Below are 12,136 nucleotides of genomic sequence, written 5' to 3' on the forward strand. Positions count from 1 at the left end.
AAGTGTCTGACTTCTCCCCACAGACCTGATGCCAGGGGCTTAAGTGGAGAGCAAATGTTTTGAGAATGATGAGGGCAATGAATGTACAAATGTGCTTTATACAATTGATGTATGTATGGATTGTGATAAGAGTCGTATGAGCCCCTAATAAAATGAGAAGGAGGGAGATCCGAGCACTGGTCAGTCTTCTTCTGAGTGGCGGGGCCGAGCCTGAGTGCCACTAGCCAGGACGTCTAAGGAGAACGGCCACCAGTCTGGAAGCACGTGCATCTGTGGACAACCAACTCAGAAACATTTCCCAGGACAGGGGAAGACTGTAGGAGGCCGACCTGGGCACACCTCTGAAGGGCTGACAGGTGACAAGAGCAGAGTGAGGAATCCCGTGTGCAGTGCAATTACTCAGCCTGGCTCTTCTGGCCGTAGTCTTTGTAACTCCCTCCAAAGGACTGGATTGGGAGCATGTAAATGCGGTATGAAGGGCTCTCGTGAGAGGAGTGGTCATTGGCTGTTCCACTGGTATAAAGGGAACCACCTCGGAAGCAGGAACAGAGATCCTCCTGAGCATGGTGGACAGGGCATTTGAAAAGAAAGGCACAATCCTAAACATAACACATCACACATCTTAAAAATCGATGAAGGACACACATTCCAAAAAAAGAAAAACAGGCAAATTCTGAAGCATATTTGGAGAGATCAACTTTACTCCTAAATAGTTACTGACAAAGCAAATAGAGAGAAATCGGCAATGCCAGTCTTCTCAGGGGCACATGGAACATTGACCAAATCAAATGACATGCAGGGCCATAAACCAAGCCTTAGTGAATCAAAAAAGGTCCGAATCATACAGAACATGTCCTTTGGCCAGCAACTTAAAAACTAAACACACTGCCATAGAGTTCATTCTACCTCAGGGACTCGATAGGGCAGAGCAGAACGGCCGGGGGTTCCCGAAACTAACTCATGATGGGAGTGGAAAGCCTCGCTCTCTCCCTCAGAGCTTCTGGTGGCTTCAAAGTGATGACCTTGCCGTTTGTGTGGCCCACGATGTCCCCAACGCTCCTTTGAGAGCTTAAATCAGTAGCATAAAGATAACTGGAAATTTCCAACCACTTGACAAGTAAAGAAGCCATGGGCAAAATAAAATCACAACTGCAAGCTAGCAAAGATGTTGACTTGAGCAATAGTGGAAATACATCATAGCAAAACGGGCGGGATGTAGCCGAGACAGATGATAAGAGACAATGCGTAGCTGTCAGTGCATATGTTTGAAAAAACGAATGACTGCGAGCCCAAGATCAAAGTTCCTATCTCAAGGAACCAGACAGAACAGAAGCAAATCAAATGCAATCAAAGTAGAAAGAGGGAGAAAATATAAACAAGAACAAAGCCCAGTAAAATCAAAAGCAGATTACTCAATAGAGAAAAGTAGCAAAGCCAATCACGGATCCGTTGAAAAGCTACTCAACATCAACTCCTAGTAAGAATGACCAAAGGTGGTCTGCATGGTGCAAACAATTGTACACTCAACTTCCAGCCAAAAGGTTGACAGACTGAAGTTACCCAGTGACACGTGGGGAGGAGGAGTGCCTGGAGCTCTGCTTCCAAAAAGTGGCAACTTTGAAAGCCCTTCAGAGCCATTCTATCTCCACACATGGGATGGCCAAGAGTCAGAAGCACGCCACAATAAACCATCATAAGGACAAGAATGATCAAGCCACACCAATGGCCAGTGTCAGGAATGAGAATGAGCGCATCACTACAGACCTTATAGAGACAGTAGCAGGGGGGACCTTGGGAAAGTACATTTGTTGACTTAGGTGAAATGGACAATTTCTTTCAAAAGTGACACAAGAAGAAATGGAAACTCTTGAGTAGTACTGTTAGGCGGCTTCAAAAAGTTCATGGGGGGAAAAAATCCAACACCCTCGGTTCCCTTTTTCCCAAACTTTTGGAAAGCTCCTCTTTTATCTTGTAAAGAACGCGGATCCATAATTACAAGCCTTTTCACAAAGGAAAGTCTAGGCCCAGAGTGCTTTACTAGTGAATGCTCTGTAAAAGGTAAGGGTGAAGCAATAACCACCTTGCAGAGACGACAGAAAGGAGAGCAGCGTGACCAGAGACTTGTTTCCATTGGAAAAAGGTGTAGTCATTTAGTGCCCAAAATAACTCATTGAATCTACTGATGTATTGTAAGGAAAATTCTGCCTAGAGGGATTTATTTCAGGAATGTGAAGTTGATTTAACAGCTTAAAGGTCAGATATATATTTGTATTTCCCCACTCCCACCCTGACACACATACCACACAGGAGCCCTGATAGCATAGTGATTACCCTTTGGGCTGTTAACCATAAGGTCAGCCATTCGAAACCACCTGCTGCTCCACAGAGAAAGATGGGGCTTTCTACTCCCACCAAGAGTTAGTGTTGGAAACTCAAGGGTCCTGTTCTATCTACCCTGCCCTCTAGGGTCGCAATGCGTCGACATCACCTTGAAGGCAGTGAGTTTGCATTGGTTTATACACACACACACACACACACACACAAATGGAACTGGAATTTGGTAGAATGTAGTGCATCTCGATGATTAAAAGCTGAGCGGAAACTTGAAATAAGAAGTCACTGCCCTAATGAGGTCAAGGGTATCCACAGACAAATAGCAAAACTAAAATCAAAGCTAATGTCGTGCTTCCTGCACTGAGCTCAGGAACAAGACAAAGATATTCACCATTACTGCTTTGATTTAAAATTTGGAAAGAGCGAAGTCATCTTTAATCAACGTGTAACTTGATCAAAGTTTATCTAGAAAATCTGGAGGAACGACGCATGGCTAGAAAGTCTAAGTGAACGTGGCACAGCCACTGGACACAGCAGCAGTTGGCAACAAGCACACACACTGTTTCTGGGCCAAGAACTCTGGAACACTGTGACCAGACCACCGACAAGAAGAGATCCTTATCGGTGCCCATTCCCAGGGAAGATTGCCCAACAGAGTCCACTGACTACCGAGCAACAGCACAAACACTACATGCAAGACAAAAGTTTGTCAGCGATCATGTAAAAACAGCTGCAGCAGTGCACCAAGGAGCTGGATTCTGAAGAGGACAGCATCACCACGTCACGTGGATCTTGCCTGAGAGACGCGAGTACCAGGAGGATGCTTGCTTGTGTTTACGAGACAAAGGTGTTTGTGTAGACAATAATTAAAAAAAAGATGGACAATACGGGGAAGAATAGACTTCCAGAACACATTATTTTGCTCCTGCACAATGCAAGAGACAGACCAACATGCCGTTGTTGGAACTGCACAAGGGAACACTGCATGGTTTAAAATCGGTGAAGGTGTGCCCCCGGCTTATATCCTTTCACCAAACTTAATAAGTGTGTGTGCTGAGCCAACAGACGATGAACTGTGTAAGGAAGAATGTGACATTAGGAATGAAGGAAGATAAGTGAACAGCATGTGAGAAGCAGATGACACCACCTTGCGCGCTGAAAGCAAGGAGGACCTGCAGCATGGACTGCCGACTACCAAAGACTCGGGGCTTCAGTGTGGGTTACACCGCATCATAATGACAACAAAAATCCTCACGATTGGACCAATAGCAACATCACAGTACACAGACAAAAGACTGAAATAGTCGAGGATTTTGTTTTTCCTTGGATCCACAGTTAGCACCCATGGAGACAGCAGTCGGGAAGTCAAGTGACGTGTTGCAAGAAAGCAGCTGTAAACGGCCTCTCTGACGTGTCAGAAAGAGAAGAAGTGTTTCTTTGAGGACTAACGTGCCCCTCACCCACTTTCAATCCTCGTGTGCGTGCTAAGGCTGGACAGTGGATCAGGAATAAAGAAGACGAGAAGAACTGGTGCTTTTGAATTTGGATGTGGGAGAAGAGTACTGAACATACAACAAGAGGGGCTTCATAAAATTCATGGAAACTTTTCCAGTATCTTTTTTTTTATATATGTACATAGAATTATATTTTGAGATTTCTTTTTCTATAGTGGGGGCGATCCAGTTTTTCCCTTTATTTCAAATATTGTACGAAATACTCATTACTGATGATTGTGTTTTAGCATACAAGAGACCCCAAATCTCAAATACAATTCAAGGAGAACATGTGTTAAATCTTAACGAGGACAAAGGTAAAGAGATATGATCCGGGTGAGGGAGACTATTAACATGAGGTCATAATGGTTCCAAGGGTTTTGCTGAGATACAGAGATTTTAAAAGGGGATAGGAGCACAAAGGAATTGTCAAAAAAGCATGATTGTCAGCATATCAATATACCACAGCATCGGCCACACCAAGGCAAGCGCCTAAGGGAGACAGCTCCTCCTTGGGCTGGGTGGGGGTGGGGGTGGGGATGGGGTGGAAGTGGAGATGAACTACTTTCCAATGAGATCTGCCCAAGGACAAGACTGTTCACATCAAAGCTTAATCCGCGTGGGGACTCTGCAAATACATTTTGGACTTTTGCAGTTATCCATAAACTTCTGCAAATGAGGTGCTCAGAGTTTAAAGTCTAATGCAATTGACAAATGATTTCAAGGTGTGGAGTGTTGTGCTTCCAGCTTTTACCTCCTTAAAAGCAGTGGTAAATTATTGGTTGATAAAACAATGGCCATACAAGGGGGTACCAAAAAACGGAATTTTCTTCCCCAAAGCTACGTATTTTATTTTTTTTTTTACAAAACAACCTTATCACCTTCAAGGTACTCTCCATTGCACTTAATACATTTGTCAAATCTGTGATTCAAACTCATCTGTTTGGATGGCTGACAACACTGCTCTCGTTTTCTCTTCACCTCTTCTCCATCATCAAATCGCTGTCCTTTCAAGTCTTCTCTGCATTTGTAAAAACTTTTTACCTTTGGTCTAAAGCAGGGGTCGGCAAACTGGCTCTCAAACCATATGTGGCTCTTTTGGTACGTACATGTGGCTCCTCATTTTGCAGGCTGTGTGACACTGGCGGCCTCCATTCCATCCTCCAAAGGCAGGACACACTCCTGGCTCGCCCAGAGCACTCTCCTCAAGCCGTCACCTCTCGGCTCTCTGTATTTCCCCTCACCGGCCCTGCTCGGCTCCGCACCTCCAGTATCTTTAAATTCAATTTTTTGGTGAACTTTTTGAAGCCACCTGTGTTAGGCTTGTTGCTCTAGAGCAGCAAAAACAGCGACACTTCTATGTGTGTATACAGAAGGAAATGTATATCAAGAAAATGGTTCACACAGTTATAGAAGCAGGTAAACCCAGCCCAGTTTCAAGTCTGGGGGTCAGATGTTAACCTGGAAGCCAGCTTCGGGAGCAGAGGACTGCAGAATCAGACTAGAGAGGTGGGCAAGTCTAAGGCCAGCAGTCCAGGCTTGAGACTAGAGAAATGACTAACTCCATGTTAGCAGTTCACATTGCAGGCTCCTGACTACTGATGGCCCCCAGACTCACCAGGCAATATGGCAAGATGTGTTAGTCCAAGTAGACTAGAGAAACAAATCCAGAGACACTCATATATGTGTTATAGAGAACTGTATATCAAAGGTAATTGTATATTAAGACAGTATCCCAGCCCAGACCAGATCAAGTCCATAAGACTGATATTAACCCATATGTCCAATACCAATCTATACATTCCTCTTCAGACTCACAAAACACATGCAATGATACCGAATGCAGGAAGATCACAGACCAGTGGGTGGAAAGTCTTGTGGATCCAGTGGTAGTGGAAGCATCTCGGCACTGGGGTGGGTCTCCATGTGGCTCCTCCAGCTCCAGGGCTCTGGTTCCATCAGTGTAGCTCCATCTGGCTTGATATCAGGAATGTCTCACAGCCAGTGTGTGTCCCACCTCCAGGGAAGAAGACAGGAGCTCCCAGAGTCCTCAGGAGAAGGCCATGCCCACACAGAGGTCTCATTGGCTGTGACCCAATTGACAGGCTAGACTCCACCCCTTCGCAAGTTGACAGATTATGTAACTACCACACAGGGTGCTGGCTCAAGTCTAAAGAACTTGGGAGTGGACCAGCCAGTTGCAGGAATTGGACCCAGCAAGAATCAAGCAACTTTCCATAGCTTCTGTTTCTTTTAGAAGTAAGCCACACACCCCCAAGGAAACGAAAGATAGAATTTGAACACAGCTCTCATGGTAAGGATTTACGAGGGCAAAACCGTGACTCTAACCTCCTTCCTTCCTTTCAGTCTCTATGCCCCTCCCAGTCAAAGGAGCCCTGGTGGTGCTGGCAGATAAGTGTTGGACTAGGCCACCATTGCTGCATGGGCGGCAGCTCCACTGTCTGCTCCCCCTGTCTCCTGGCTTTCTCCCGGCCAGTCTGCACCTGTTTACTGGTGAATTCATCGTTAAGATCTGTGTGTTTGTGAGGGCCACCAACTTTCCAGCTTTCCTTTTTCGTTACTATCCCCCCCCCCCTCCCCACTACTGCATGCCAAGTACTAGACCCTCTACCGAGGGCTATGGGGGCATAAGGGCGTAACTCACTGAGCTGGAAGAGCTAGCAGTCTAGGTAGGATACGTGTGCTCCAGTGATCCGCAGTCACCCCAGGAGGTCTGTAAGGCCAGGATTATGGCCCCTATTTTGTCGGTGGGACAACTGAACCTCGGAAGGTGGACTGGTAGCCACTGAGGCTCAAGGCTGGGCCAGGACCCAGGGACCAGACTCCAGCTCGGGGCTTCTCGTGGAACCAGTGTAGGCAGGGGGAAGGACTGGTTTTCAGACCCTCCCTGCCCAACAAAGCTGCCAGGTCCCATGTTCTACTTCTGCTCACTGGACCTGGACCCTTGGCCCCGGGGGAGGGTGGGGTGCAGCCCCCTCACCCCGGCATACCTCTTCACCGCTATATCTCTTTACATGCCTTCCCCCACCCCCAGGTTGTGATCAATTATTCAATCGTGAAAGGACTGAAGTACAACCAGGCCACACCCACCTTCCACCAGTGGCGAGACGCCCGCCAGGTCTACGGCTTGAACTTTGCGAGCAAGGAGGAGGCCACCACATTCTCCAACGCCATGCTCTTCGCTCTGAATGTCATGAACTCCCAGGAAGGAGGTGAGCCGGGCCTGGCACAGGGCGTCCCGGGTGCCGCTGCCCTGCGCCTGTGTCACTCGGGCCCCCAGACAGGCCTGCTGCCTGACTCCCTACTTGTAAAGAGAGGCTGGTGGTTTTTCAGCGGGGTGGGGGAGTGGGGGGATGGCGTTTCTGGCCTCTCGCGGAGCCGTACATCGAGATTTGGCAGAGATGGGCTGGAGTAAGCAACTATTTACTTTAATCTGTGCTGAGTACTAGCTGAATGCCAGGAACCAGCCGCCTAGCTAGACAGAGCACGTTAGAGAGTGAATTATTGGCCTTCCCCGCAGGCGGACCGTAAATAACTGGCTGTAACGGGGCCAGGTGCAGTCTCTAACCAGGCTGGAAGGGGCTGTAGGAGGCCCTTCCGGATACACAGAGAAAAAAGAACTGCCCAGCTGCCAAGGACGCCCTCTGCCAGCAGGGACATTGGAGATAGTCTACAGCAGGTGAGGCGACCACATGGAAGAGGCTAGGTGGGCATTCCAGGCACAGAGGTACGCGCCAGGCACATTGCCAGGAGAGCCCGTGGCAGCACGTGCCATGTTCCAGGGCAGCATGTGCCAGGGACACCTCCTGGGTAGGAATGAACGCAGAAGCGTCCTAGAGCTGGAGGCAGCTCTGGGCAGCCTTGATCTATGGCAGTGGTAGGGTCTAGCCAGCACTTTATGAGTAAGACCACTAAGGCCAAGAAACAGGGTCCAGGAGACTTCTGGAGGGAATTTACAGCAGCTCCTGGAGGTGGGGCAGCTGCGACTTTCCAGGTGTGGGCATCCTGACTGTCCAGCTCAGTGCTGCCTCGCTGCCTTGGGGGTGCGGGTGCGGGTGAGTGCTCATCAGAGAGCCAGACTTGGGGACACCATCGGCAGGCATCCTGGCCAACGGCCTTCCATCTCGGAACCCTTGGGTACATGCTCTCGTTTTTCCACCTGCTGATCTGAGAGCAAGGCTGTAAAACGTTCCTGGGACCTCTGGCAGCAGCCAGCCATCAGTAAGCGTCTTTTATTAATGGGCATGGCTGCCACCAACGCTGGGAGTGGTGGGGTACCGTGGCGCCATGACTGTAACATGTCTGTTAGGCTGGAGAATGAGTTGTAAGTACGCCTGCCTCTCCTGCCCCTCAAAGGCCCCTGGTTTGTGGGCTCCGTGGGAGGCCTGGCAGGCCAGCCCTACGCAGCCTCCTTACTGGGCTCTGTGGTGTGACCACGAGCCTGTCCACACTGCACAGGCACCTGCACCGTTAGACCGCCTTTTCCCACCGAGAACCTTGGGCTTCGTGTTAAAGCAAGCTGAGCCTGGGGTTCCTGACCTTCACTTACCTCTTCCTCCCTCAAGATGTGAAGGGTTAATTCATCCCGCCCACCAACTCTTACAAATCAACTGCTGAAATCCCATAAAACTCATGGCGACTGGGTCAATCCCCCCTCATACTGACCCTATAGGACAGAGTAGAACTGCCCTTGTGAGTTTCCAAGACTGTAACTCTTTACAAGAGTAGAAAGCCCCGTCTTTCTCCGGAGGGGTGGCTGATGGTTTCAAACCACTGACCTTGTGGTTAGCAGTCCATTGTGTAACCAGGATGCCACAAGGACTCCAATAATCGCTACCGATTCTTGCTGTTACATTCCACTACAGAATCACAAGTCGGTCTGTGGACCCCACAGCCTGATTTTCAGGTTAGAACACGGTGGCCCATTTTGAGGGGGATACCTATCTGCCACCAGAGGCTCCGGCAGATTCACCCCAACCCCAGGACCCCTTAGGATTGCGTGGATGTATCTTTTCCTTACGGAGTGGGGATGTCACCCAATGGTCTCGGGGCTAGAGGCCGGATTTGGAGCTTCCGCCAAGTGGGACTCGCTCCCCTCCTGCTTCCATACGGTGTGACCTGGGAGTGGGTGGAAGTGAGTGCACAGCTCTGAACAATGCAGCCTGGTGTTGTCCCATGGTGTCCTGGGCACCTGTGCCCCAGGACCGCTTCCTTTACGGCGTGAATCAAGCCCTGCCAGCCCCTTGGTGGCTGTGTCTCTCAAGCTGCACTTTTTGAGAGCTGCGACCATAGGATTGTGTGCAGGCAGCGGAGTTTTCTCCCCAGTGCTGCAGTGTCCCACTGTGAATGCCCTGCCATGTGCTGGCCCAGCCTGCTTCCCATGGGGCCACAAAGCCCTTGGACCTTGTCCAGGACCCAGGCGGCCCCTCTCGCATTTACCTTTTGTCTGCCTACAGCCACATGGGCCAGCTGGCCATCAGGTGTAGAGTTGTTTCCTATCAGGTCCCCTGGGCCTCTGGGGAGGAAGACAGCAGGTGAGGTGCAGAAGCACCTACTGGGAGGCAGCTAGATCTTCACTCTGCGCCCATGTGACCTTGGAACAATAAACTCTACTTTATAGGGTTAAGGAGCCCTCGTGGTGTAGCGGTTCCCTGTTGGTCTGCTAATCACAAGGTCAGCTGTTCAAAACCACCAGCCACTCGGGAGAAAGGCAGAGCTTTCTATTCCTGCAAACAGTTATAGAGTTCTTAGAAGCGCACCTGGGAGTCGGCATGAACTCCATGGCAGTGGGCTTGGGTTTGGTTTGGTTATAGGGGCGTTAAGAAAATGCGATTGGAAAGGTTTGTCTTCTTGATGAGAGCCCAGGTAATACTGGCTCGTCTTTCCCTTTGTGTCTTGTTTAGTTTGGCTGTCTTGTCAGCACTTCAGATTCTGTTTATAAAATTGGAATCTCAATACCTCTTTTTTTTGAGAGAGAATTGGAGGGTGCCTGGAAGCCAAACCTGCATGCCTTTCCCATCAGTGTGGCATGGTGTGTCCCGTGGTAGATTGCAGGTTCGTGAGGCTCCCCTGGCCCTGCTCTGCTGATCCCTTCAGATGAGCCTGTGTCTCAAGGGTCTTGCTCAGAATCTGTACCCCCACCCCTTGTATACAAACTGGCCAGATATGAACTCTAGCAAGGGTCTTCTAGACCTGGCAGAACAGAGCTGTTTAGACACCAAATCAGGTGGCAGAGTGGGTTACTTAGGCCTTGGGCTGCTAACCACAAGGTTAGCAGTTCAAAACCACTAGCAGCTCCACAGGAGAAAGATGAGGCTTTCCACTCCCATAAACAGTCGCTGCCTTAGAGACCCACAAGGACAGTTCTCCTCTGCCCACTAGGGTGGCAGTGAATTTGAGGTGTTGTCATCATTGTTCATACAAGGACCCCTCGTGGCTCCGTGACTTAGTGCTTAGCTGCTCTCAGAAAGGTCCGTGCCTGGCACCCCCAGCCGCTCCACAGGAGAAACGTCTGACCATCTGCGTCTGAGGCCGGTCCAGCCTTGGGATCCACACGGACAGGTCTACCCTCTGAAGCATGTTCTCATGCCAGGCCTTGCTACATTCTCACTGCTCTCAGGCAGCGCCCACGTCCTGGGGAGGCCTGGGTGGCACTCACCCCTCAGCCTGTGCTTCAGTGGCCGGGACCAGACTGGGGACCTGCTTCTGTGTCCTTTCCTTCCTGCGCTTTGGCCCAGCACAGCCCCGGCCAGCCTGGCCGCCCGGCCCTGTGCTTACTGCCTGCCCACTAGCCGGGGAAGAGCTGTAGGCCCCGACTCACACAGCATCTTTCTTCTGGCGGCAGCAGTGCACTCAGAATACTCCACATTCAACTTCAGGCCTTGCCTAGGAAAGTGAGAGTCAGTGTGTCAGACTTTAAAGAAAAGATGTAAAATGTGAAGTCCTCATGGGACCAGTGCTCTTGATTTCCAGAGGGGAGGGAGAAGGGAAAGCAGGGCCAGCTGACAGGGAGAGGGTACAGAGCCAGCTGGGGGGCTAGTGGGCCCATTTAAGGCTCTGGGTTCAGAAGTGGCTTCTTTGGCGGGGACCAACCACTGGGTCACTGGGACTTGTTTCCACAGAAACCAACACCTCGGACCCCTCCTGCGAGGTTCTCCCTAGGAGAGAGGAAGTTCCAGGGGCTGAGGGGACTCTGTCAGCTCCTGAGGGAGAACCTGGCTGTGAGGAGCTCTCTGTGTGCTCTGCTGGTCCCTAGGGCTCCCAGAGCTCTAGGCCTTTTCTGGGTGCTGTGTCTCAGTAACAATGATACATAGGTGGCCCGGCCCTTTCTGTGTGCTGTGTCTCTATAACAATGATACATAGGTGACCCGGCCCTTTCTGGGTGCTGTGTCTCAGTAACAATGATACATAGGTGACCCGGCCCTTTCTGGGTGCTGTGTCTCAGTAACAATGATACATAGGTGGCCCGGCCCTTTCTGGGTGCTGTGTCTCAGTAACAATGATACATAGGTGGCCCGGCCCTTTCTGGGTGCTGTGTCACAATAACAATGATACGTGAGTGTTCTTTTCAAAGGCTATTATTATTGCGTCTCAGTGCTTCCTAGTTGACTTCCACCCATAATGACCCGTTGCACAAGGGAATGGAACACCACCCAGCCCTATGCTGTTGTCACCGGGTTTGAGCAAAGTCACCGAGTCAGCCCATCTCCTTAAGAGTCTTCCTCTTCTGCACCAGCCCCCTGCTTGACCGCCGCCGGACGTCATCCCCAAGCCACAAAGATGCAGGCCCAGCAACCTCGACTCACGTGCTGCACGCCCTGCACCACACTGCTCTCCTGACAGTCCGTGGGCCCAGCGCTCTCAGACAGCACGGTCTGTCCTTCGAAGGCAGCATGTCCTCTTGCAGTCTTCTTTACTCCCTGCTCAGGGTCACATGCACGTGCAGTGAAGGAAGACACCAGGGTTGGGTCCAGTGATCCTCAGGCTCACATCCTGGCATTTGGGGAGCGCAGGGAAGAGGGGTCGTTTTCATTTTGTTTGTGCTTCTGGGAAGGGTGGGTGTTTTTCCGCACAGCGGTGGATGATTCCATCTTTTTGGAATAGTTCCATTCGGAGTGGTGCAAAGTCACCGCCCGTTCACCTGCGTCTGCGCAACCGCCCACCCCACCCCCACCCAGGTATGTCCTTTCGACCAAAACAACAGACAGCAAATCGACTGCCACAGGGTCAGTTGACAACTCATGGCCACCCCACACAGGGTTTCCAAGACTGTACACCTCTAAAGGAGC

General features: G+C 50.4%; 1 protein-coding gene across 3 annotated transcripts in view; it reads left to right on the plus strand.

The window, feature by feature from the left end:
• EVL (Enah/Vasp-like) overlaps positions 1–12,136 on the plus strand; it is a 91,579-nt gene that overhangs the window by 43,366 nt on the left and 36,077 nt on the right. For all 3 annotated transcript variants that reach the window (XM_013003727.3, XM_045288203.1, XM_045288202.1), the window contains exon 3: positions 6,883–7,060. In XM_013003727.3, the coding sequence (XP_012859181.2) occupies positions 6,883–7,060 (178 nt within the window). The remainder of the gene's footprint in view (positions 1–6,882; positions 7,061–12,136) is intronic.

The sequence above is a fragment of the Echinops telfairi genome, unplaced genomic scaffold, assembly GCF_000313985.2.
Source record: "Echinops telfairi isolate 266 unplaced genomic scaffold, ASM31398v2 ScPeMD7_18;HRSCAF=68, whole genome shotgun sequence".
In the NCBI taxonomy this organism is placed as follows: domain Eukaryota; kingdom Metazoa; phylum Chordata; class Mammalia; order Afrosoricida; family Tenrecidae; genus Echinops; species Echinops telfairi.